This window comes from Talpa europaea (assembly GCF_964194135.1).
Source record: "Talpa europaea genome assembly, chromosome: 14".
Lineage (NCBI taxonomy): Eukaryota > Metazoa > Chordata > Mammalia > Eulipotyphla > Talpidae > Talpa > Talpa europaea.
In genome coordinates, this window is record NC_140082.1 from 15,465,664 (window position 1) to 15,490,998 (window position 25,335).

At 57.1% G+C, this 25,335-nt stretch overlaps 2 protein-coding genes across 2 annotated transcripts; one reads left to right on the forward strand and one right to left on the reverse strand.

The window, feature by feature from the left end:
* Positions 1-1,159: 1,159 nt before the first annotated feature.
* On the forward strand, positions 1,160-14,505 carry ZMAT5 (zinc finger matrin-type 5; the record flags this gene model as incomplete). The annotated part of the gene is made up of 5 exons (XM_084253338.1): positions 1,160-1,286; positions 5,738-5,805; positions 7,140-7,215; positions 8,953-9,064; positions 14,376-14,505. 5 exons carry the CDS (start codon positions 1,160-1,162, stop codon positions 14,503-14,505), a joined length of 513 nt encoding a protein of 170 aa, XP_084109464.1.
* Positions 14,506-16,056: 1,551 nt separating this feature from the next.
* On the reverse strand, positions 16,057-24,844 carry CABP7 (calcium binding protein 7; the record flags this gene model as incomplete). Its single annotated transcript, XM_084253619.1, has 5 exons — positions 16,057-16,184; positions 16,368-16,521; positions 16,811-16,923; positions 17,692-17,835; positions 24,736-24,844. The coding sequence occupies 5 exons, from the start codon at positions 24,842-24,844 to the stop codon at positions 16,057-16,059; spliced, it is 648 nt and encodes a 215-aa protein (XP_084109745.1).
* Positions 24,845-25,335: the final 491 nt, after the last annotated feature.

Below are 25,335 nucleotides of genomic sequence, written 5' to 3' on the forward strand. Positions count from 1 at the left end.
TGACCATGATCAGGAGTGGCTGTTGTGCCCACCATGGTTGAGGGGTCTTAAGACCCTGAAACTTATTATTTCTCTCAGTGATTGGGGAATGGGGATACCTGTCATCTAGGAGGTTAATTGTTTGCAATTCTGCCTGAGGCCCCTGTCTTCTCTAAGCTTTGAACTGACAGTGGAAGAGGGGACTCTGCCAGAGGGAGGTTTTTAGGATACCTGGGTTTGCCTTCTGTTTGCCAACTATGTGAGCTTGGGCAAGTCATTTCGTCTCTCTGAACCTCAGCTGTCCCATAAGGAAGATGGAAATTAATTCCTTTAAGGAAATTAATTCCTTTAGTCAACAAATAATTGGTTGTATTCTCTATAGCATGTACCACTTTTGGTGCTGGGGCTTTGGAAATAAACAAAACAAAAATATCTCAGCCCACATTGATTTATATTCCTATTGGGGGGAAAAGACTGTAAACATGACGAATAGCTTACTTATTATTTTGAAGGGTGATCAAAATGAAGCGGGGAATGGAGAAAGCTAAGGGGAGGTTTCTGCAATCTAAACAAAGTGGTCACACTAGATTACCAAGAAGGCGGTGTTTGGGCAGATTGCAGGAGTCCAGTGAACAAAGTGTGGCAGCTACGTGAGGAGGGGCATTCAGACAGAGGGAACAGCAGGTGCCAACACCAGGAGGTGGGTGTGTGCTTGGCATGTGTGAGGAGCAGAGGAAGCCTGTGTGGCCAGCATTGAGAGAATAAAGAGATCAGAGGTGGTGCTGGTGGGGGTTGGGGGGGGTTGAGAGGGGGCTGGCCAGGGGATGTAAGGTTTTGGCTCTCCAGCTTGGCTACACTTGTGTATTTATTGGGGAAGTTTAAAAAAATGCTGATTCCTGGGCCTCAACTGCTATGGTTCACATTAACTGGCCTGAGTAGTCTGTGAAAAGATCCCTCTAGAATACGGCATCTTAGGCCATAATCATCAGCCCACATTCTTCTGCTCTGTCGTGAGGTGTAAAGAGGTGGTGCAAATAATAGAAATTTCCTTGCACAGCACAGGCCTGGTCTGTGTGCTAGTGTTGGGGAGGTGTGCTGTAGGTTTGTGGGGAGGGAGTTTCCTCCACTCTCTGAGTGTTTTGTGACTTCTCAGGCAGCCGCAGCACCTGGGATAGGTGTAATGGGGAAGCGTTACTTCTGCGACTACTGTGATCGCTCCTTCCAGGACAACCTCCATAACCGCAAGAAGCACTTGAATGGACTGCAGCACCTCAAAGCCAAGAAGGTCTGGTACGACATGTTCCGAGGTAGGTGTCTGCTGGCCAGGCTGGTAGAACTCTGCTCTCCCATCTTTCTTATTGTTACACCAGGAAGCACTGTGGGCCAGTGACAGTCCAGTCTTGGCTCTTTGAAGAGTGAAAGGAGCCTGGGCTCCTGGCCTATAGGGTAGATGGGTCCTCAGACCGGCAGGCTCCTTTCCCCAGAAATCTTGACCAGGGCTCCTTTTTCCAGGTGATGTTCCAGGCCCTGGGGATACTGTAGCCAGGAAGAGGGCCTATCTGAGGAGGTGATATTTGAGCCAACAGCTGAAAGACAGGAAAAAGCCAGCTATACCATTCTGGGCAAAGGGCATTCAGAGGCAGGCAGGCAGCATAAGCAAGCATGGTGTTCTGGGAGCCAAAGGGAGAAGGTGCTACTGGACACAGTGGGAGAGGAAGATGGTAGGGATGGGAGCTGGAGAGAGGAGAGGGACCAGATCAGGAGGGCCTGGGGAGGCTGCAGTATGGGGCCTGGGTTATCCCAAGGGCAGAGGGCAGCCTTTGAAAGGCTTTAGGCAGCAGCCAGCATGACCAGAGCTACATTTGACAGTGATGACTGACTGCCCCGTGAGCGGTGGGGTGCAATAATTGGCTGCTGAATGACTGGCTGACTGGCTGAATAACTGAGCTGCCGGAGGGAGGGCTCTTCTAGGAAAGGCTTGAGCCGGTGTGACTAGGGGAATGAGCTAAGGGTGCAAACACCTAGCACAGGGCATGGCATCCGGGAGCGCTCTCTAGAGGGGAGCAGCTGCTCTGCCATCCTCGACAATAGCATCAGCCAAAGAGGTGCAGGCGGAAGTGGCCAGCCAGCCAGGAGCCTCTGAAAGGGAGAAGGAGGCTGGCAGTGGGGCAGGAGCAGGGTGGGAACCAATGCTCCATGAGTTGGGGAACAGGATTCTGGGGACAGGGCCCACATCCAGGAAGGAAGGTAAAGGAAAGGGAAGGGCTGAGTCCCAGCAGCCAAGAAGGAAGGAGAAGAGGAAACTGTTCCCTCTTCTGAGACTCAGAATTCACACGAAGGCAGTGAGCATTTATTGATTGTCTGCTGCATGCCAGGTGCCTTCCATGGTTTGTATCTGCTTTTCTCAGTAATTCTCTAAGGCCGTGTGTCTCAGCCCTTGGAATTAGAATCACCTGGAGACCTTTAAATAAAAAACTGATTCCCTGACTCTATCCCCAGAGGTAGGTTTGGCATGGATTCTCTAGGCATGGTATTTTTAAAGCTCTCTCAGATTCCCCCCATTTCACATGAAGAATCCGAGGCTTGGGTAAGAAAGAATGGTCAGGCCACTGAGCAGGCATGAGTGGGAGTAGAGAGGGGTTCATTAGCAGAGGGTCTCCTGGGTGCCTACAAGGCCTCTGACTCTGGTGTCAGGCATGGAACTGGGCCTCAGGATCACCTTGGTGTTTGCTCCTAATCCTTGATTTTCAAGCAAGAGTAGCTGGGTCTCTGGTCCAGACTAATCAGCAGAGGGCTATAGAAAAGGAGAGATAGCTAGCCGTGGGCACCATGAGACCCTTCTTGGGGGTCCTGCATTCTCAGGGTCCTCTCACAGCCCCAGCCATGTCCAGTGCTTGGAACTGTGTGACGGAGGCTGGCTAGGTCAGAGATCCCCACTTAAGGTGGTGACTGAAATCCAAAGAAGTGGATCAGCTCACTTGGAAGCCCCAAGCTGACATAAGAGCTCTTTCTACTTCCTTAAAGGCTTCCTCAGGCCCTAGCTCATCTACACAGCCACGCAGCACAGGGGCTCCCCTGCCTGAGCTAGAACTTAGCACTGCTCTGCTCCCAGCTTCATGTCTTTGGACAAGTCCTTAGCCCTCAGAAGGGCTGACGATCTGTCTACCATGATCAACCCTGAGCTTGGTTGCCTGGATGTTAGTCCCAAGGTGTCACTAAGAACAGTGTGACCCTAATTTTGTCATGGGTGAAACAGCCATAGCAACAGTGCCCACCTCCCAGGATGTGACAGGGGCTCATTAATCTCTTAAAAACTATATGTCTTACAGTTACAGTTAAGGGTTTAGTAAGTAGGAATAGTACCTATGGGTTCACAAAAGGATTGACCTCAGGCCCTGGATCTCATTCGTTCAGCCAGTGCTCTGTGAACACTTAGTATGTCCTTGGCTCTCAGACAGACTCTGAAGACATAAAAGTGAATAAAACCAGGCCCCTCTCCTAAGTGACCTTGCACCCAGCTATAACAGTAGGTTCGGGGCAGAACCCTTGACATCCATGGCCTCCATGCTCTGCTGATCTCTCCCTTTGAGTCCAGCCATACCTGCCACTACAGGTACTGCTCCCCATGATGGCAAGCCCTTCCTGCGCTCTCCCCTACCCCCACCCTGGTCCTCCCATCTCAGAACTCAACTCAAGCATCAAGTTCTCCTGGATGCCCTCCCTGATTGCCGGGCTGGGCACCGTCATTTGACTGTGTGCTAGCTGTTTACTCCATTTATATCTGAATGGATTAGTGTGACTGTTTGACTGAAAGGAAGGACCAGGTCTGACTTTCACTAAATCCTCATTCTGGCATGGTGCCTGGTACACAGGACGTGCTCAGTAAATGTTTGTTAGATGAATGTCCAAATGAATGAGCAAATAGACATGGAGCACCAGGGCAGCTGTTAATTTTGAGAGATGAAGCAAGAAGGACCAATAGGGTCATATGACGAGGAGCCTTGCATACCCAGTAGAGGAGCACAGGGTTCTTTCTGCAGGGCCTACGCTTGGAGTAGGGTGTCTCACTTCAGAGTCACTGAGGAGCTTTTTAAACAGTTCTCATGCTCTCTCCCACAGATGAATTAAGGAGAAAGGTGGGCTCCACCAGCCAAGTACTTTAAAAGTTAGCCAGTGATTCTCATGGGTTCAGAACTACTGTCTAGATGCTGAGCAGCCTGGAACTCCTCTCACACTGAGTGCACAGCCAGAGTCCCTTGTCTTGGACTCAAACTCAGCCCTCCGCTAGCCTCAGCTGTCTACCCTCAGGGCAGCATCCATACTCCCTCCACCAGCCCAGCTCCCCTGGAAGGCCTATGGCATCAGCTGTGCAGGCTGAGTATGACCAGTCCAGACAGATGGACCCCTCCGCTGGTGGCACCCCCATGCTCCTCCAGGCCACCCCTGGAGTGAGTCCTGACCCCAGTAGCTGGACCTCAGTCACCAGCATCCCTGCTCTGGGGAAGGAGGAGCCCCCATTGGTGTCAGACACTCACCCAGACACCAGGAGAAAAAGGCAGGGCTTGGGAAAAAGGCAGGGCCTTTAGACTCATACTCCAGGATTCAAACTTGGCACTGCCACTTCCTCACTGCCCTTGGACAGGTCATTTCCCTTTCTGGACCCCCACTTTCCCTACTATGAAATGGGGGTGTCAGCACCATACAGTGGATTTGTGAGGAGGAAATAAAATTAGAATTGCTACTGCTTGTTGAGCATGGAGGTTCTCGCCTCTGGGTGCACGTCAGTGTCACGCAGGTTATGTGAGGCTGAGGCTTCTCCCAGCCCAAGGTGACTTCATTGTTACTTTCCTGGCACTTTTAGTGTGCCACAAGAGTTGAGAACCACCAGCCTTCTCTGCCAAGTGCTTTCCATTCATTATCTTATTAAATTTTCACAGCAGTCCAGGTTGGGAATTTTCCTCTCACTGTACATATGGGGAAACTGAGGCTTGGAGAGATGAAGCAGCTTGCTCATGGCCATGGAGTCCGTGTGTGCCTGGACTCCAAAGCCCAGAGGCTTTCCTTTACCCCAGGCCACTGGAGAAAGCAGTGGATAAATGAGGCAAGTGTCCAGTCCAGGCCGCGCCCCTTCCCCCGGGCAACATCAGGGCCTCTGAGTCAGGGCTCCTTCCTGACATTTCTTACTCATCTACAGATTTTGACTGGTTCTTTACCAATGAACATACACATTTAAACCATAAATATATGGTGAAAACAGAGATAGGAAAAATCAGAGGAAATTGAAGTTAAAGGTCATATCCAGAAGGTTTGCCGTGAAGTCCTGGCTCAGTTCTGAGCACCTGCACCTGATGTGAGGAGGGGGCTGAGAGCAGTGATGGCAGGCTTGACAGCAGAATGGTGTTTGGGCCCTGGGGCTTACGGTGGGCTCCCTAGCCCCCAGGGCCCTTCTTGTCGCTTTTTAATTTTGAAGTAATTATAGATTCCCCGCCAGCTGCAAAGACAGCACGAGAACTGTGATACCAAATTCAAGAACTTGTGACCTAAATCCTGGTTCTTGCCATTAGCTGGGTCTGAGTGGAGTGGGAGGGGCTGAAGTCACCTGAAGCTGAGAACCCTCTGCCCAACATCCTCGCCTGTGGCTGTCCTTCTCACGCCTCCTTGCATGGGGAGCTCTTTGCTGAACTCACAACTGAGCCTAGTGATAGGAGGTGCCCGTGTGCAACAGAAGTCTGAACCTGGCCCCTCTCTCCTTTCACAGATGCAGCTGCCATCTTGCTGGATGAGCAAAACAAGCGGCCCTGCAGGAAGTTTCTACTGACAGGTAAAGTGCTCCGCGCAATTCAAGTACCCCTGGGGGCCAGAGTGCCCAGTGTGACCTGCTTGGACCTCTGGTGCATCAGCCAACTGTTCAGTTGGGTCCTTCCCAGGGGTTGTGGCTTAGATCTTTCTAAGGGCCTGGTCCTCAGCTCTTTGAGCTAGATTGTGATTTGTATCTGCTCACCCAAGACAGGCAAGCACTGGGAGATTGCAGGGAAATCCAGGAGACATTTATAAGTATAATACACTGGTCAATTAAGTTAGGCTGGGAGCCCAAGCTCCCCTGCATCTCCTTCCAGGAGGTAGGGCTGGAGATGTAACAGATCTGATGATGCTGAGGTTCAGAATCAGAACCAAGGATGCTAGGTCAATTTGATTGCTCGGTACCCAGCTAGTGAACATAGTTCAAGGATATTTAGATCTCAGTAAATGAAGGAACCAAAGATGAAAATAAGGGCAGGGTAAGGAAAATAAGGCAAAGCCAGAATGTTCTGTCTCCTCCATGCTTGCCTTGAGATCTTGTATGCTCTAAGGGTTTGACCCTGAGCTTCCTAGGAGCTAAGGCAAAGAAGAAAACCGTGAAAATTAACATGTTCTATAAGGGAGTGTAGCACTGAAGAAAGGTACTGCTGTTGGCCTAGGGAAGTTGAGTGAAAGGCCACACTCCCTCAGGAGATGATGCTGCCCCTGAGATGGACACCATGCCTGCAGACAGGGGCAACCCTACAAACCTTGCTTCGTGAATAAGACACTGGTAGGTTATGCTGATTTAGGACACCTTATTCTCCTGTTATTTTGAGACACATTTTAGTTTCCTTAGTTAAGATTTGGAAAGTCCCCCTGGACTTTGGCACCCCCTAGACAAAGCTGCCTTGAAAGCCTCTCTGGGGAGCAGTCCAGCTGCTCGAGTAAGCCAGACGGCAGGTAGGGTGCCAGGCAGAAGGCAGGGCATGTGCAATGGCCAGAACTAGAGAGGAAGCACAGTCTTTTCAGGAGCTCATATGTTGTTTGTTGGGGTTGGGAACAGGAACTGGGGGTTTGAGTTTGGTGACAAGAGAAACCTGCAGAGACTTGTTCAGCCCAATCTAGAAAGGCTTCAGTGGCACTGATCCCTGGCCAGGGAAGTGTTGGGCAGGGCATGATAGACCAGACAGGTTGCTCCAGCTGCTTGTGTGAGCAGAGCCAGAGAGAATCCAAGTGTTTCTTCAGGATTGGGATGCTCCTCCTTAGGCCCTAAAGCTCTGCCCCTCAAGCTCCCATGACCCCTCATCACAGTGCCTCTCAGCCCTAAGTGGGAGCCCTTCCTGAACAGTGACTAATTTGGTCTTCGCGTTGCAGGCCAGTGTGACTTTGGCTCCAACTGCAGATTTTCCCACATGTCCGAGCGAGACCTACAGGAGCTAAGTATCCAGGTGGAGGGTATGTTTAGGAGGGGACTCCGCTGTGGGGAGTGGCATGGGTTGCTGGGGAGGGTGCAGGGTCTGAGCCTGGTGAAACTGCCCTAGGCCTCCTCAGCTCTGGCTTGTGGCCACCGGGTGGGATAGGCTGGAGGCTGCCAAGAGGATGGGGGTGGTATCAGGAATTGCCTCCAAACCGCCCAGGCATGAATGGAGAAGGAACAGGGGAGCCCCCCTCTGTGTCCCCTGCTGGGTTTAGAGTGACACGTGTGGCTTCCTGCCGGGGAGTCCTGAGGGTTCATTGCAGCTCCACATGGCCATGCTGCTGGCTTGGCATCCCGCCATCAGGTGACATAGATCAAGCCCCTGCTTGGCACCTGATAGAACAAGGTGACAAGGAGAGCACCTTCTCTGCCCTCAGGATTCCTACCATTTGGTGATTCCAGGAAAGAGCAAGTTTAACTTCCCCTGGAAACTGGCATGTCTGACTTAGAGAAATTCACTTCTCACTTCTCTAGAGACCAGGAAAGCTCTGGCTCAGATGGTCTCTATAGATTTTCTCATTCATCCTGTCATCGAACTGATGGAGAAACTGAGGCTAGCACTCAGGCTGAGTGTTGAGGGCCTCAGGTGAGTCCCCAGCAAGTTAGAAATTAGCTTTGAGTCTCCCAGGGGGCTGCTCACTCTCCCTCTGTCTGGGTGGCCTGAGGGCAGCCAGTGAGTGTCTGCAACAGGCTGGCCTTTGCTCTCAACCCCTTGGGCCTTGCTCCCCTCTGACCAGTCAGCCCCTCAGAGCGGGACCCTGCCCCAAAGAGCTGGTGTCAGTTAGTTGCAGGCCTGGCAAAAACACAGGGTTTTCAGGAGCTTCCCAGGGTAGAAATGAGGCCCCATAGGCCAGGCCAGCAAGTGCCGGCAGCAGCTGTATTTCTGCTTCCTCATTGGCCATGGGTTCTCGGGGAACAGTTGGCCCATGACAGGGAAAGCACAGACCAGGGGTCTGGAACTAGAGGTGATATGGTGAGGCAGGGGTGGGAGAAACCCACACCTCTGCTCCCAGCTGGCAGTTTACAAGTCCTGACTCTGCCACAGCCCTATGACCTTAACACATGGTTTAACCTCTTGGAGGAATTATCCTGACCTATTGAGCGAGACTGCTTGGGAAGATGAAAAGAGATGACGCTGGCGCAGTGCCAGCTCAGGGCCTGATCAGTGCTTTGGCCCACGAGTGCTATTGTTCTCCTCTGACCCCAGGCCCCATCCCAGGTCTCCCAGAGACTCTGACCCTGTCACACTCTCACATCCAGCTTGTTTGAATTCCAACTACTGCTTTGTTCTAACTCACCGAGCAAAGGTTTTTGTAGGATATTTTATGAGAAGAAAAACCAGGAAAGCTGAGGCTCCTTTTCCTGCCCCAGCTCAGAGATCTTGGCAGAGCCCTGTTCTGCCCCCCGTGCTGCCTCCCTGATCCTAAGTTTGGCCCATGACTCTGGGGTGGCCTCTCTGGGGTCTCCCACAGAGCCAGGCTCTCCACACACCATCCTGTTCACAGCTCCAGAAAGCTTGGGAGACAGCGAGTGTTTCATCTTCATTTGAGGGGCAAAAGAGTGAGACCCAGACCTGGGGAGGTGGTGGCATGCTGGGGACAGTCCAAAGGCTCTGAGACATCCCCTCCTGGAAGGTTCTGCTGTTCTGTGGGAAAGTAGGGTTCAGGTGGGTATGAATATACCCCTCACTTAGCTCTGTCTCCTTCTCCCCACAGAGGAGAGACGGGCTAGGGAGTGGCCATTGGACATTGCTGAGTTCCCTGAGGGCCATCTGGAGGACTGGCTGGAAAAGAGAGCCAAGCGACTGAGCTCGGCCCCAAGCAACAGGTATAGGCCCCACGGTGCCCTCTTCCCATGCCATTCCAATAACTAGTTACAGACCCCCCTACAGAGCTTCCCAAAGGAGGGACCATGTTGGGGGCTCTGGGGTCCCCACGGTGGCCAAAGGTTGAGAGATACGCATTTGAAGGTACCTGTCCCTGGATTTCATCCCTTCCCTTGGTGGCTCCTCCCTTGTTGGACTCTGTGCTGGCTGAAGGGGTGGCTGAGCTGACTTGACTCCACATCACCAAGTTCATTGCCAGAAGGAGAGGCCTGACTGGTGACTGTGCTCCCTAGGTGCCAGCCAGTAGGCATGGTGAACTGACCCTGCAAGAAGGAGCAGTGATGCTCATAAGGGGCCCAGTGTCTTGCCGAGGGCACGTGGCTAGCAGAGGCAGAGCCGGAGCTGCAGGAAGTGTGAGGCTCATTGCCGCCCTCAGGAAGGGATCACTATCTGGGACCAATATTTAGGAGACTCAGGAATGGACAGGGTGCAATACCACTCAATACCTTCACTCTTATATGGGGAGCACCCCGGGTCAGGGACGCTTTGGTGTATGCTGCATGCCATCCCAGGCTCTCCTCTTCAAGGTCACAGCCAAGACCGAAGCGAGGGCTCCTGGGCTCTTCCACCAGGTATGGAAAGAAGGGGGAGGAAAAAGGACTAGTAGATGTGCTCAAGACTGACTTTGGGGCCCCATCTTGGGCCACCTCACTTTCTTCTCACAATGGTGCTTCAGACCTCATGATCTCTGTGGCGTGGTCTCATGGACCAGCTACCTCGCCTGAGTCATGGGAGGCTGGTTGTATAGTCTATGCGATGAGGCCTTCCCTTGGGACTCTTGGCTCTGCCATTCCAAGCTTCCTGCCTTCTCTGTGCCCCCATGTAGGAGCTTCATAAGCTTTTTTTTTTTTTTTTTTAATTTTTACCTCTGTTTTAAATCTGTGCCATTTTTGTTCCCCCACCTTAAAAATATATGGTGCAGACATGACTCCAGTATTAGAATGTGATGCCTTTCCTCCTGGTCCTGTCTAAAGTTTGTGATTTTGGTAATGTGGGCAGCCCCCTGGGGACTGGCCATCATCCAGGGATGCGTGTTCTGCACCCCAGGCTCCTTCAGACTTGCGCCAGAGGGCTGACTGTTGGAAGCTACCCAGAGGGTTCTGGGGGCTTCCTCACTCCCCTGCTTCACCCCAGCATGTTCCTTGGAGATCCCAGCTGCACGCCACTCTCACTAGCCACCTTCCCTCACTGCTCACCCTTCTGTGCTGATTCAGGGCTCACTGGAGTGAGCACCACATGCCTGGGCACCTCTTTGTCACAAGACCGGCCTGTGGGGGAGAGGGCTGAGCCCTTATCTTGTGAGCCCTTGTCTTGTGACAAGGGCTCAGGGACACCCTGTAGCTGAGCTGGAGTGAGCACGTGGGGGGTACTCTGAAGTCCTTGTCTGGGTGCAGATAGATGTGTCCCAGCATCCTCCAATGCAAGGCACCCATGACCACGAGTCTTTGAGGACTAGGGAATGAGATGGGGAAAGGGAAGCTGAATGATGGGCCCAGAGCTTCCAGTAGAGGTAGAGGTAGTGACTGCATGATAATCAGATATTTGGTTCTCGGGTGTGCCTGGCACTCAGACTTGGGCATATAAGGGGATTGGCAGCCCCATTTTGCATCCAAGGAATCTCAGCAGCTCCATGAAGTTATGACTGCCCAGGTCACACACCTGCTCCTCTGTGCAGCTCTCTTGGGGGAGAGCTAGGCCCCTCTCCAAGCCTAGACCCTGAGCCACCACTGGTCTCACGTTCATGTCTGGCCAAGGACCTATCCAGCCAGAGGTCTGAAGTGGTAGTGGCAACAGCTCACCAGGGTGGCAGTGGTATTGAGCCTGGAACGAGCCCATCCCAGGTTCTTGTTCCCCAAGCCCCTAACCCTCTGACCATCTAAGCTGGCCCCTTCCAGGGGAATTGCTTTCCCAGCAACCACTTGTTTCCTATGCCTGCCCTGCCTCCTGAGGGCCCAGAGCCAAAATGAATTATTCTCAGAGAAAAGGAGACCTGTCCGCTTGAACAAAAGGGGTTATTAGTAGGGAACCATTTATTACTGCTTTTGCCATTGCTCCTTGGTCTTCCTCAGCCCTCTTCCCCGTAGGCTGGTCTGTGAGAAATGAGAGCAATGACTCCTGTTTCCTCTGGCCTCCTGGGCCTTAGGCTCTGCCCCCGCATCTGTGGCCCCCAGCCTGCAAGGGGGGGTAGGATGGGGTGTGGATTCAAGCCCTGGGCTGCCTTGCTTAGTTCAGAGTTCCTACCTCAAGGCAGCCCTGTGAAAGACCTTCGTTCACCCTGACTCTTCCTGATGGCCACTTCCCTCGGCTCCTCCATTTCGTCCTCCACACAACCCCAACCAGCTTCTAAAACAGGTGCTGGCCACAGTTCCCTCCCCTGCTTCAACTTCCCTTCTACCTCAGAGGAGCCTGGCCTCTACAGCCTGGGGGAACTTCCCTGCTGCCTCTCCAGCCTGTGGGGGTCACCTTCTCACCTGTTCCATCTGGTCTCAGTGTCAGTCCTCTTGGACGCTTGGCAGCTTCTTAGATGTGGTGGGCGTTTCTGATTTCGGGGCACCTTGTGCATGCTGTTTCTCTACCTAGAACTACCTCCCTATCTCCTTGCCTGGCAAAGTCAGACTCGTTCTTCAAGCTTTAGCTAAGACATCTCCTTCCCCATCCCTCCTGGGGCTCCCCCTCACAGCCTTGTCATCTGGGCCTGGCGTGGGCATGTTGACTGCTTGAAACAGCATTTGGGGGAGCAGTGTCTCTGGCCTGGGGGACAATTCTCTGAGGGCTAGTGCCTTGGGCCCCATGTGGGAACTGGTCTAGGGGGACCTTGGGAGCCTCTTTCTTTCTCCATGTGTGTTTCCTCCCCTCCACCCCTCTACCCCCTCAGTACGGGGTACCGATGGCTGCTTAGCCCACCTAGGGCCACTGAGACCCAGGCAGAGCCCTTGAGGTGAGCCAGGGAACCCTTCTTGTAAGGGGGGAAATGGAGGATCGGAGATCCTCTTCTGGCACACAGTGCCATCCCCCTCAGTGGACTGACCCTGAGGGATCTGCCAGGAGCAGACGGCCGTGGGAGGGAGAGGCTGGCCTCAGACACAGACTAATCCCCTGGCAGGGCCGCTGCTTGTCCCTGTCTTCCATTGTTGGTTCTTCAGATTGTGACTTTATCCCTCTTAATCTCCCCTTTTGCACCCCTCTCTGGGCCAGCACTACTGTTCCAGGCCAGGCGCCTCCCTATGACGTTTACCTTCTGATCAGGACCAGGCTGAACTGTCCTTGTGCACGGAGCAGGGTCATGCCCGTGTGTGCACCGTGTCCCAGTCTGCTCTGTGCAGAGCTGGAAGCTGGGCTGTGAGGCTCAGGGGCCTGTGTGCCTGGAGTCTAGGGAATGTGCCTGTGTCTGTGAACACACGTGGGGGTGCCCTTCTCCTGGCAGGAACCCTCAGGTTACCCAGGGGCACTGAGCTTGCCCTGGACCCCGTAGCTGGGTCCCAGCTGCTGAGGGATCCGCCCCATCCTCTTAAGGCTCAAGGGAAGGGGCTCACCAGGATTATGTCCTCCCTGGGGGATACTTGCGGTTCCACAACCCTGTAGGAAGCCAAGGCTTGGCTAACAGCTGGGGCTCTCCCTTGCAGCAACTGTGGAACCTCCCCCACTTCCACCCTTCTCTGCGGCTGGTGGAGTTTATGAAATCTCCCCAGTGCCATAAATCATGCCAAGAGTCGCTTCCTGCACTTTCCAGCAGGCAGCAAGCAGCTGAGCAGGGGATTTCCCTGTCCTCTCACAACAGGAGGCCCCAGAGACTGCACCTAGGTTTGCCCAAAGTTCTCAGATGGGCTCTGTACAGTGGGTCAGCACCCAGAAGGGGCAGGCTCGGTGAGTACAGTGAAGCAGACTCCTAGACCTCTGACCCTCACCTCCCACCTCCACCTCAGAGGCCCATGGTCTCTCCAAGCTTTCTCACGAAGGGCCCTGGCCTTTCCTTATCTGTAGAGGACTGACTACTGGACCCCTAGGCCTGCCAGGAGATGCCAGGGCCTCACTACTGAAAACTGGGCTTGAGGTGTGATAGGGAGGGGGCTATGTCTGGGCTCCATGTATAGGTTACATTCCAGCCCCTCATCCCCTGTCATCAGACCACTGTGTCACTCAGTCATGTAACTGACTCTGCACATCAGTTGCCTCATCAGTAAAATGGGGCTCACTGAGAATTCCTGAGGTTTCTTTAGGCCATGGTAGTGCCTCATCAGGAAGAGCAGTCATTGTTGCTGCCTGCCGTTCAGCAAACATTTACTGGGTGGCCTCCCTGCACCGGGCCAGCTGTGAGCACTGGGGGAACAGGTGGACCCCACCCTTCCTTTCTAGTTCCCACCTTCTGAAAGCTCTTGTTCCACCAGGGAGACAAGTGAGCTCTCAGGTAGGTCCCAGTACTCTGTAGCCTGAGAGGGATGCCAAGTTCAGAAGGATCAGAATGTGGAGCAGTTGGTGGGGGGAGACTGCTCTGCACCCCACTGGGCCTCAGTTGGCTCTCTTAAGCCAGGGTAGCCCCAGGCTGGGCTCTTCACATAGGCCCTGGGTTCTGAGGCGGGAGCTCCAGGAACAGTGGCCCTTAGGGGAAGGAGAGTGAGTAGCATGAGAAATGAGGCTTTAAAAAATGGTAGATAATATTTTTTTCCGATTTCAAAGGCTTGCGTGCTTGTAAAACTTTTGAAAAGTATAAAAAGGTAAAAAAAACCACCCATAATTGCGCCACTCAGATAGAACCACTGTTAACATTTTGCTTTGTCTTCCAAGCTTTTTTATGCATTTGTATATGTTATATATCTTTCAACAAAAATAGTATCATGCTATATACATTATTTTATAAGCTGCTTTTTCTCCCTACTCACATAGTACATCGTGACAGCTTTCCTCATCAGTGCATACAAGTCTGCCTTATTTCTTATGCAGGCTGCATAGCATTCTTTGCTGTGGACGTGCATATGTATTTAATCAGTCCCCCAGAGGTGGACACTTAGGTTATTTCCATTGCTTGCAGTTCAGTTTCTGTCCATACCCCACTATTTCCTTGAACAGTTCCTAGAGGGGAGGTTGCTGGCTCAAAGGGTCTGTATGTTTTTTGAGGCTCTGCCTTCCAGAAAGTTTGTGCAGGCAAGCAACCCTGCCCACAGCCAGAGTGGTGGGGAGGGTGAACTGGGGTGCCCTGTTATGGGCCTGAGCTTGGCCTCAACTCTTATCCTCTGCCCTTCTCCTCCTTTATTCTAGGACCGAACCCATCAGAGCCACCATCTTCCAGTACCCTGTGGGCTGGCCACCGGTCCAGGAGCTGCCGCCATCCCTGAGGGCACCCCCACCTGGGGGGTGGCCCCTGCAGACCAGCGTTCAGTGGGGCTGAGCCCCTCATTTGCCCCACCCCTACCCCAACCTGGTCAGCTTACTTCACTCACAATACAGATGAGGACTCATACTGGGAGGCCAGATCCCCTTCCTGCTGTGCCCCATCAAGCCCCTGAAGCTATCAACCTGGCCAGGCCAGGGCCCAGGAGTCCCCCTGATCAGGTCTGGCCCTGGCTTCATATTAGACGGCTTTACCTTTCTTCTCCTTTCCTCGTGGGACATTTTGAGAAGATGAGTAAGAAAACTTCCTTTCGGGTGTTTTATAAAGAAAGTCTGTCACCACAGTGGTCTGGCTGTACTGTCCCCTGCCTGGCACCGTCAGCTCCGTGCTCAGGCCCCTGGTCAGAGGCCTACAGGGCTGGAGTAGTATGAGGGCCTCTGCAGGTTGACCAGAAGCGCTTCTCCCTTGGAGGCCAGCAGAGACTAGCCTGGCTGGGCCAGCTGAGAAGTGGCTCCAGATCTGGGGAGAGGGGCTCAATGTTTGCCATCTCAGACCCCACATCTGCCCATGCTGAGCTGGTGCCAAACATGAGATGGCACAACTGGAGCAGGGATGGAGCTGGGTCTCCAATTTGGAGGGCATAGAGAAGTGAGAGCCCTGGGAAGACAGGTCCTGGGCTTGGAAAAGTGTCCTGGCTGACCTTCCTGGCATCTATAGCCCTGGGTGCACCAGCCCCTTGCCTTGGGGTGGCACTGAGGCCCTCCCAAGGTTATGCCCTGGAGGAGTTCCCTGGCTGGTGGGGAGATCACACAGGCTGCTGAGGTGATTTGGAACCTCCAGGCCCCACCTCACTTTCCACCCAAGTTGCATTCTAGATTCTGTGCTAGGGTGGTAAAGGGTGATGAGGCCTTCAGGGCCTCTGCTGGGAGAGGCAAGAGGGTGGGGAGTGTTTTGGGGCCCCTCGGATGCCCCACACTCCATTAGCTTTTGCCCTTTCTGAAAATCCCTGCTGATGGGGGAACTGAGGCCAGATCTGGGAGTCTTCTGAGCCTCAGCCTCCTCATCTGTGTAGTGAGCTGACTGGCCTCAGCGGGTGTATGGAAGAAAAGGGTTGAGTTTCGTCTGAGGGTCAGAGGGAGGGGCCCAGGAGACCCCACCCTCACACGCAGCTGTTCTGCTGTCCTGCCATGGCCCTGGGCAGACATCCGGGACCAGAGTCAGGTTATGTGGGCCCTGGGTGAGCCCTCCTGCCCAAGGGACCACAGCAGAGACTGGGCCCTGGGGTTCCTGTACAAATTTCCCCTTAATTTCTCAGGAGCCCCTGGACAGTGGGAAGAGTGAGTGCTACATACAGGCCAGGATGGGGCACAGGCAGGGTGCAGGCGGGGCTGGGGGCCGTCCTCAGAGCCACCACCAGGCCCTCCACAGGCGGCCACGGCTCCATGCAAGACCTGTGGGGCTGGTGGGGTGGGGTCGCTGGACCTCCAGGCCTTGAAGTACACGGGGTCGGGGCCCAGAGAGCCAGCTGAGGGAGAGGACTGCAGGCGGCGGTGGGTGTGGGGTGGGCCCCATGCACCGCGTGCACCAGACCGGGCTCCCAGGCGGCGCCTACTTCATGCCACTGCGCAGCACCTGGTTGGCCGCGATGAGCATGACGCTGATGATGAAGGCGATGGCGAAGGCGCAGATCAGACTCTTGCGCACACATGTCTGGCGGATCTGCTGGTTGGAGCAGGCTGTGGCCGCCGGTCGGGGAGCACCAGAGAGACAGAAGGGAGGGCAAAGCGATGGCATCAGGAGCCACCTGCGCCCCTGCGCATGGGGCAAACAAGGAGGTCCCCAGCGAGCCCCCCTGCACCCCCCACCACCCCCACTCAAGCAGTTGGCTTGCCTGAGGGGTCCCGGGGTCAGTCACTCACTCTCCACATCCACGGGGCACTCCTCAGCTGTGCCCAGGTGGCTCTCCTCCTCCGTCATGATGATGTTCTCAATGTCCTTCATGGACAGATGCTCACAGAAGGTGTCGTAGAGCAGCCGCTTCAGCTCGTCCACGGTCAGCTTCTGCATGTCGCACTTGGGCGGGGGAAGACAGTGTTCTGGTCACCACCAGCTGAGCCCCAGCCAGCGGCCTGTAGTCACGCCAGCCCAGCAGCTCTGGATTCTGGAGGGCTGGACACCACTCCATCCTGGAGCCCGCAACTAGTACCAGCCTCTTCCCCCAGAGAGCCCGGACCCTCTGGGAGACGAGATGTCCAATGGACAGAAGCCTAGAGTGGTCACCCCCTTTACGGTGGGGGGGCCTCCCATTGGCCCCGGGACAGCCCTGTGCAGTGTCTGTCCCTGAGTCCCAGCCAGGGTGTACCTTCCAGAAGACGGTGTCAAAGTCAGTGCCATGGAACTTCTCAGGGATTCCCGAGGTGGAGAGCTTGGGTCCCAGGAGGGTCACAAACTCCTCAAAGTCCACTTGGCCATCACCTACAGTAGACACAGGTCAGTTAGCAAGTGGGCCTGTGGCTGGGCTGGGTTCTGACCCACCTTGGGGCTCTGTGGAATCTTGGCCAGATCTCCCCTGAGCCTTGGGTCAGTCTTGGGGCACCTAGCATGTGCCAGTTCCGGGCTGATGCTGAAGTGACCAAGTGTCCTGCCTAACAAGGTGGAGGTGACTGCAGCTGGTGGGCCCTGAGGAGTTGGGAGCCCTTCACATTCTACCGAGAACTCTCCGTGGCTCCCCAGCCCGGTGCTGCTGTCCCAGGAGATTGTGGGGCCATAGCGTCTCCTAGGCACACAGGGAACAAGACTCAGGGCCGGGGGGTGAACCTGGCCAGGCTACAGTCTGCTCTCTGGGTGAAGAGAACGGAGGAGGCGTGGGGGCAAAGAAGGGCCAGGGCACTACCCTTCCTGTGAGTTTTTCCTTAGAATTCCAGAGAGCAGATGCAACTAAATGCTTTTGTCTTTTTTTCCCCCCCGGAGTGTTGAGAATTAGAGTGGCTGGTTTGTCCTTCTCTCTGCTTTCCTGTACTTGTTAGTTATCAGAATTTAGGGTGAGAGGAGCCGTCTGACCTCTGAGTGCGGAGCGGTCACACTGGTGGTGATTCTCCAGGCTGAGAAATGGGGCCAGACCTGGCTGCAGGGTGCCGTGGGCTTGGGGGGCTGGGGGTTGGGGGCATGAGAGGCCCAGGACGCGCCGGGTCCCCCTGCCCCCAGGGGGAGGATAAGGCAGCTGAGGCTGGGGGCAGTGCTCACCATCCATGTCCAGCCGCTGGATAATAACCTCCAGCTCCACCTCATTGGGCATGTAACCCAGGGAGCGCATGGCGGTGCCCAGCTCCTGCTTGGAGATGAAGCCATTGCCATCCCGGTCAAAGACTTTGAAGGCCTCTCGGATCTCTGTGGGGGGAGCATTGCAGGTGGGACGTCACCCCACCCCTCCCCTCCCAGACCTCCAGCATCCCGGAATCCTCAGCCTGGGTTCCAAATCCAGAGCCCGTGGGTCTGGTCAGACAATAGGGGGGTGACCCAAGGGTCCACCGTGTGCTGCATTCTGGGACCTCAGGACAGGCCGCATGGGGCAGGAAAGGTATGCCAACACGCAAGGCCGTGATCAGACAGCCTCGGGGGCTCAGTCTCAGCTTGCCCAGCTCCCACAGCCTCTCCAGGCGTGCTCAGCACGACCCCGTGTGGCCGTGCCCTGAGGCCCACTGTGCAGGGGAGGACATGGGGCACACCAGGCCAGCCAGCTGGTCGCCTGTGAGCAGCGGAGGCTTCCCTGCCCACGGCCCTCTCTTCCCATCCCCCACAGCCCCTCGTTGCCACCACCGTGCTCACTGTCCTTCTGGCTCAGCTTGTTAACACGCCAACACTCCTTAATGACGCCCCATGGGGCAGCTGTGGCTGCTCCAGCTAATGGACCTGGGCACACGCCCCCTCCTAGAGCCCAAGCCAACTCAGATGGGGGCGCCCCATCCCCTACTTATGGAGGGGGAGACTGAGGCTGAGGACCTGGGTAACTCAACCCGTGGGGAGGAACACACTGGGCCGGGAAGCTGGGAACAAAGAACCCAGGGAATGACCTTGAGCCAGCCTCAGTCTGACCCACAGTAAAATGGGTGGTCGTGACGGGGGAGACAGGGTTTTCCCAAGGACTCAAGGAGCTACTGAGAGACCCTAACTTCTCCCTGCTCACCTTTGCTCTCCCTCTGTTTCCCTGCCCGCTGCCCCTTTGTTGTTACACAGCCTAAGAAGTTCCCTAAAGAGCATTTTCCTTTTTGGGGAGGGAGCCTCAGCGGAGTCACACCCTCGCCGTCCAGCTCCCTGGGGTCTCCTGTTCCGCTCACCTGCCAGACTCCTGATCATCTGAGCTGTTCCCCTGGGCGGGACGTCAGCAGGCAGAGGTGCTCGTGTGCACGCGCAGGCGCATGTGTGCATGTGCTCGTCATTGGAAGGAGAGACAGACGAGATAATGCGTGTTGACAACCTGGAAGCCAAAGCTAACCCGGGGTCAGCGCAGGGTCAGGGCTGTTTCTGGTGGGAGCAGGAAAGAGGCTGGCCCAAGCCTGACCTCAGGGATCTGTGAACCCCTGAAATGGAGTAAAAGATCACGTGCCTCAGGGCTTCTCCCTGATCCCACAAGTCCTGCCATAGACCAGAGTCTGCAGCCCAGAGTGGGCGGCCACGTGTTGCAGGCCACACAGAAAGTAGCTTGGGCACCAAACTTCTTCAGGCTCTTCCCATCTAGTATCAAGCCCACAGGTTAGACTGCTTGACACACACAGGCCAAGAGAGACAGTGGGTCACACCTGAGGTGCCTGGGCCCTTGGACCCTCTGACTCTGGATCTCCCACCCTACCCCCCAGCCCCCATCCCGCACAACTTGAGGAGCAGCTGCGATGGGAGATCTGTCCAGGCCTGGGAGTTCTGTAAAGCCTACACACTGGGAACTACAGGGCAGCTCCCACTTGAGTTTTTCTGGGCCACTGAGGACGGGGTGAGCTCCCCATCCCCGAAGTGTGTAACCAGAGGCTCAGCAGTCATGCAGGCTGGTGAGGGGACTCCCAGCCACTTGGGAGGGTCTGGGTAGAGACGAGGGCATTGGCCCTGCAACCAGACACTGCTTCTGTGCTGCCCCCCTCTCAACATATGCACTATGTTTCTGGCTGGTGCTGTTGCCCCCTGACCCAGTCACAGGCTCTGCCCACCTCAAGTGTCCTGGACTCCAGCCCTCCATTTCAACCTCCCTGTTCTGCCTCTAGGTCTTAGAACATGCAGCTCCTTTTGCCATGAATGCTTTTGCCTCACCATGGGCAACTGATGAATCCCTAGTTCCCTCAGGGATGGCATCTCCCTGGCGCCCTCTCTGCCCCCTAACTGACACTGGCCCTCCGTGGGTTCCCACAGAGCCCACTCTTCCCCATCCTTGCGCTGGCCACATTGGAAGTACCAGGAGCGCAGGGACCAGGTTTGGCATCGTTCACGGCTATGTCCCTGTGACCTGGAGCAGTGTGTGTCATTCAGTAAACATGTGCCGAACGCGTGATTGAATGAGTGAATGACTTGGGGACCCCACCCATCTGGAGCACACAGAGAGAGGAGCTGAGCAGAGATTTATGCACGACTTGGTATGGGGTGACCCCTCAGAGCCCACTTATTCTCAGTTTATAAACAGCTTTAGTAAGGAAGGGTAAGCATTTGCTTCCCACTCCCCAAGCAGGCAAGAAGCATGAAGGGAGGTTGAAGATGCCGTTTGTCTCTTTGTCCAGACCTCTTTGCCCCACCCCCACCAGGGGATCCAAGGTCCTGCAACCCATCCCTCTAGGTGCTCTTTTGCCTCCTCTGTGGAGGCCCATTTGGAAGCTCTGAGAGGAACGGCAAAGCCCTGGGGCAAAGCGATGGGGCTGCCTCCTGCCTGCAGTGGGGTCATCTCCCCTCCCACCCTGGAAGGAGCTGGTGTGGCAGAGACCAGTGCTGCTTAATCGGAGCCCCTGACTCCCTTCTGGAAGCCCTGAGAAAACACACTGATCTGGGCTGTAGAGGGCAGGCGCATCTCGGGGGGTGTGTGTAGGCAACAGATGCTGAGGCAGCCTATGGGCCCCACAGCCATTTCTAAGGCAAGACTAACCTCCCCAAATCACTAAGTAAACCCAAAGACTGTCCCCTCCATGTTCATGGGTCCCTTCAGCCACCCTTCCATGGGGCACCCAGCTCAAACCTCAACCTGATCTGCAACTTTGCTGATGCTGATATCCCTGCCCAGCCCCAGCTGACTCCTGAGGTCAAGTTCAGGGACTACCTTCTTGGCCAGAGAGGCAGTTCTAAGTCACGCAGACCCAGGTTCGAATCCCAGCTCTCCCCCATCCTGGCTGGCAGCCTGGGGCCAGTGTTTGCTCATTTACACAACGGGGCTGCTGGGATGGCACAATAAGAAGAGCAAGCACGGAAATGTACAGCTGGGCCAGGCTTGTCTCAGAGCAGGACGCTGTAACTCAGAGAGTCCTGCATGGTGGAATCAGAAGAGGAAGCTCTGGCTTCAGGACACCAGGCTTCTTGTTGGCTGCTGCCTGCACTGGGACCTGGGCTAGGAATCTGGCTGTGCTGTTCAGCAGCTGTACCCGGAGCCTTCTGAGCCTCCATTGCCTCATCTGTGAAATGGGGATGTGACTCTTCCCCATGCTGAGGCCTGACTTCTGCTGGGGGTTCTCTGCAAGGGGTGGGGGTGATGACTTCCCCATTGCTGCTACCCCCATCAGCATATCCCAGTTGGGCTCATTTCCCCGAAAGCCTCACTCCATTCCCACCCCATGAAGCCGGGGGAAGCCTGCGGTGTTCCATCTTGGCAGGGGGATGCCTGGCCCGGAAAAGGGCTGGCATGGCCTCCAGGTTTCCAGGCTGCCACTGTCTGCCCACCTGCTGCCTCAAGCCAGGTACCCCCAATCCCCATCCTAATCCATGAAGCTGTGTTAAGGCCTGAGTTCCCTACAGACCCCAAGGGATGCTAGCACGCTGAGGGGGCCGGAGTCCTGAGTGGGAGTGCACAGGCTGGAGGTCACTGGGGGGCGGGGGGCAGCGTCTGTCCTCTGCAGAGGCATCCAGTCTCCGCTGCATTGGCCCTGAGCCCCACCACTTTGGCCTCCCTGAGTTACTGGCCTGCATAGAAGTGGCTAGCTTTGCAGGGGAGAAGGGCAGTAAAGGGGACGCCTCCCCCCAAATGCCCCCATTTGGCCACTCTCCACGCAGACTTCACTGTCTGACTGAGTGGGCCAAATGCCAAGCCCAGAACCCTGCCCTGGGGGCTGTCTGTCTGTCTGTCTGTCTGCTTCTTCCTCTGGACAGAGAGGGCTGAGCTAGAGTTGGAGCAACCCCCTTCCTCACCCTCAGGTGCTCAGATCCACAGAGGCGCTGGGAGCAGCGCAGTGTTCCTGCAGGTGCTGGTGGTCTCCACCGTGTGTCTATGCTAGGGAGGGAGCACAGGGACGGTCTGGGACATCCCCACCTCGCCTCCACATGGGGACTAGGTAGACCCCAAGCAAGCTCTTCCCAGCCACGTCTACTTGCCGATGGCCATGGGCCACAGGTTCCTCCGAGTGCCTCCGCCAGACTTTCAAGACCCTCTCCATCTAGCCCTATCCCCAGCCTGCCTTTCTGGTCAGCCCCTCCACACCCTATGTCCCTGCCTCCCCGGCCTTCGTCCATCCCTTCACACTCCGGGCTCTTACCCTTCAAGGGCCCCCCTCTTTAGCCTCTCCTCTGCTGCATCGGGGTTCCACAGCCCCTGCTGCATGCCAGGGCCCCTGCTTCGTACTCCCATGGCATCCTCCATCTCTGGCAGCCCTGGGAGGCGCAATGCTACCCTCTTTAACAGTTGGGGAAACCAAGGCAAGAGAAGCAAGTTTTTGCCCAAGGTCACATGAATCGAGGGTGCAAAGACTTGAACCCAGCGCTGCCCAACTAGAAAACCCTTATCTTAACCCGCTCTCCACCTCCCTTCCTAATCCTCCCCCCTCCACTGAACCGCCCCCTGGATTTCTGCGGCACGCAGCACTGTCTGCGGCATTTCATCCCCAGCCGCCCCACTCCCTCTCCTCGGCACATGTGGTTCCCCCGTTGATGGGCATCCTCCCAGCAAAGGACCTGGGCCTTACCCAGATTGCTCTGGGGCAGGATAACTGACGGGGCATGGATCTAGGGGACAGAAGGAGGATCTGTGCCAGGGCTGGTCACCCTTTCCATCTAGCCCTGGCATTCAAGGACTTGGTCTCTGAAGAGAAGGGCTTTGGGGCTGCCCACAGGCAGTCAACCAAGTAGGGGGCTGACCACGGAGGACTGCTTGCCCTTATCTCTAGCTGCCTAAGAGTCCGGGGATGGGCTGCCTGCTCCCGGGTGGGCCCTGCCCTTCAGATGCCCCTGTGCCAGGGCCTCGCAGCGACCAGGAGAAGGGGACAGGAGAGAAGCAGGGAGTGCAATTGGTGTGGCTGGTGACTAACGCTGCTGGGCTCCTGCCAGAGTGTCCACTGGGCACTGGGCAGCCCAAGGGGAGCCTGCGGCCTCCTTGCCCCTGCACTGCTTGTGTCTTGCTCACCCCTGCACCGCAGCCTTCTCCTCTTCCTGAGGGTCCGCACTCCAGGCTGGGAGAGCAAGGGAAGAGGGTCGCAGTGAGGAGTATAGCAGGGCTGCCAGCTTCATGGCGGGGGCGCTGGGAGCCAGAGGAGGGGATGAGGTAGAAAGTGCCTGGGGTGTGAGGGGACAATGCTGACCCCTGCACAAGCGGCCAAGAGGAAGGGATGGACGAGAGCCTATGGAGGGGGAAACTGATAAGAGGTTTGGGGTGCACAGGGCAGAAAGAGACAAAGGTGGGGAAGGATGGCCTATGCCGCATCTCCTGCCCTCTCAACCCTCATCGTACCCCCTCCTTTTCCCAAACCTGAATGGGGCTGTGGTTTCTGGGTAGGGATCTGGACTTTGGGGTTCAAGGCCAGAGACACAGGGAGAGTACCCATCCATCTGTCCTGCCCACATCAGATGCCAGTCACTATCTCTAGGACTCTCCCAGCCTCTGAGGTTTTCGAGAGGAGCAGGTGGCTCACAGCCTGCGGTGCAGCGGGTGGGGGATGGAGGGTAGGGGGTGGACCTGCTTTCTCCCTCTTGATCTTCCCCCTGACCCAATCTGACTCCCCCCACACCTGCCCCCTCCAGGACTTGGGGATGGCTCTTCCCATGGCTTCCCCTGCGCTCCTACCACCATCCCGAACTGCGCTGCTATCTCCGTTGCACGCCCCCATAGGCCCTAATGAGCAGCAGATCCCAGAGACTCCTGAACCCAAGTATCCAAACTGAGGCCCAGTCTTTGGGCGATCACAGCCCCTCCCCCAGGGGACCAAGAAGTCCATCAGCACAGAGCCCCCCACCAGACTTCACACTGCCCCCCAGGAGGCGGGGGAGGGGAACCTGAGCACTTGTCCCCATCCCAGTAGAGGAAGGTCTCAGGCACCCCCCACGACCCCCCGGGGGTCTCTGAAACCCCGAATCCTCCATCCAGGAGCCCCAGCCCCTGCCCTCTGCTCTGATCTTGCCCAGCTGGCTGGCTCAGGTCCCCGGTCATGTCGAGCGTTGGAGGGACTGTGGGGGGACAGGTTTGGGTCCTGGTCTCTCTGCTTTTCCCTTCCAGGCTTGGTTATCGCGACCAAACCGCTTCATCCGGCCACTTGTTGTCGCCGCCACCTCCCGGGCTGCCTCCCCGGCGCTCCGGGCGGGGGTCTCCGCGGGGCTGGGACCGGCCGCGGTCGCGGGGAGGCTGGGGGCGGCCCGCCGGGGTGAAAGCGGGGCGGCCGCCCTCTCCCCGGCTCCGACCGCCCGAGCAGATTGGGTTTTAAAGGCCACGCGAGCGGAATGCCGATGCGAGCGCAGAGCCGCGGGCGGCCCCGCGGAGGGCATCAGGATGCGGGTGCCCCGGGCGGGCGGGCGCGGGGGCGCCCCTCGGACCCCCGCCCCGGGCGGCCGCGCTGCCGCACCGCCACCGCGGGCTGCGCGGCCCCGTGACCCCGCTGCGGGGCCGGCAAGTTTCCGCAGCGCCGGGGACCACGCGGCAGGGGCTGGGCCGCCCCTTCGCCTCGGGGACCCCCAGCGCGGCGCCCGGGGGTGCGAGCCGGTCCCGCCTCCCCGCGCAGCCGCTCGCCGGATCGCCCCCCTGCCGGGCGGCACCTGCGGACAGCCCCCCGCCCTCCGCGCCCCCGGCCCGCGCTTCACCTGGCGCACAGGTAGGAGGGCCGGCGGCGGGGGTCCCGGGCGGGCACTCACCCTCCAGCTCGTCCTCGGGGATGTCCACGGGGCGCTGCTCCGACAGCAGGTTGGGCACGGTGTAGATGCCCCGGTACATCAACGCCGCCGTCACCGGGTGGAACGGCATCTTGGAGGCTCCGCGCCCGCCCGCCCGCCGCAAACTTTGAGGTCGGGGCTCATGGGCCGCCGGCGGCCCCGGGGGCGGCTGGAGCGGGCGGGGCGCGCGGCGGCGGAGGGCGGCCCGGCGGCGGCGGCAGCGGCGAGGCTGGGGGCGCCCCTCCGGGGGCCTAGCGCCCCGGCGCCCGGGGCCGCCGGTCCATGCCGCCCCCTCCCTCGTCGGGCTCCCGGCCCGGGCCCCGCAGGGCGGCGGGAGCGGCCCCCTCGGGTCTCGCGGCTCAGCCGCGCTCCGCGCCCGCCGCGCCGGGTCCTCGGTGCCCCGCGCGCTCCGCGCCGCTCGCCGCCTGCTGGTCCGCTCGCCGGCGCGGCCGCCCGGCCCGCCGCTCCGGCTCCAGCCGCCTCCCCTGCCGGCTCGCGCGCTCGGTGCCGCGCCGGCTGCGCTCCCCGCCTCCCCCGCCCGCCCGCCCCCTCCGACTCCCGCCGCCCCACCCCCGCCCGCCC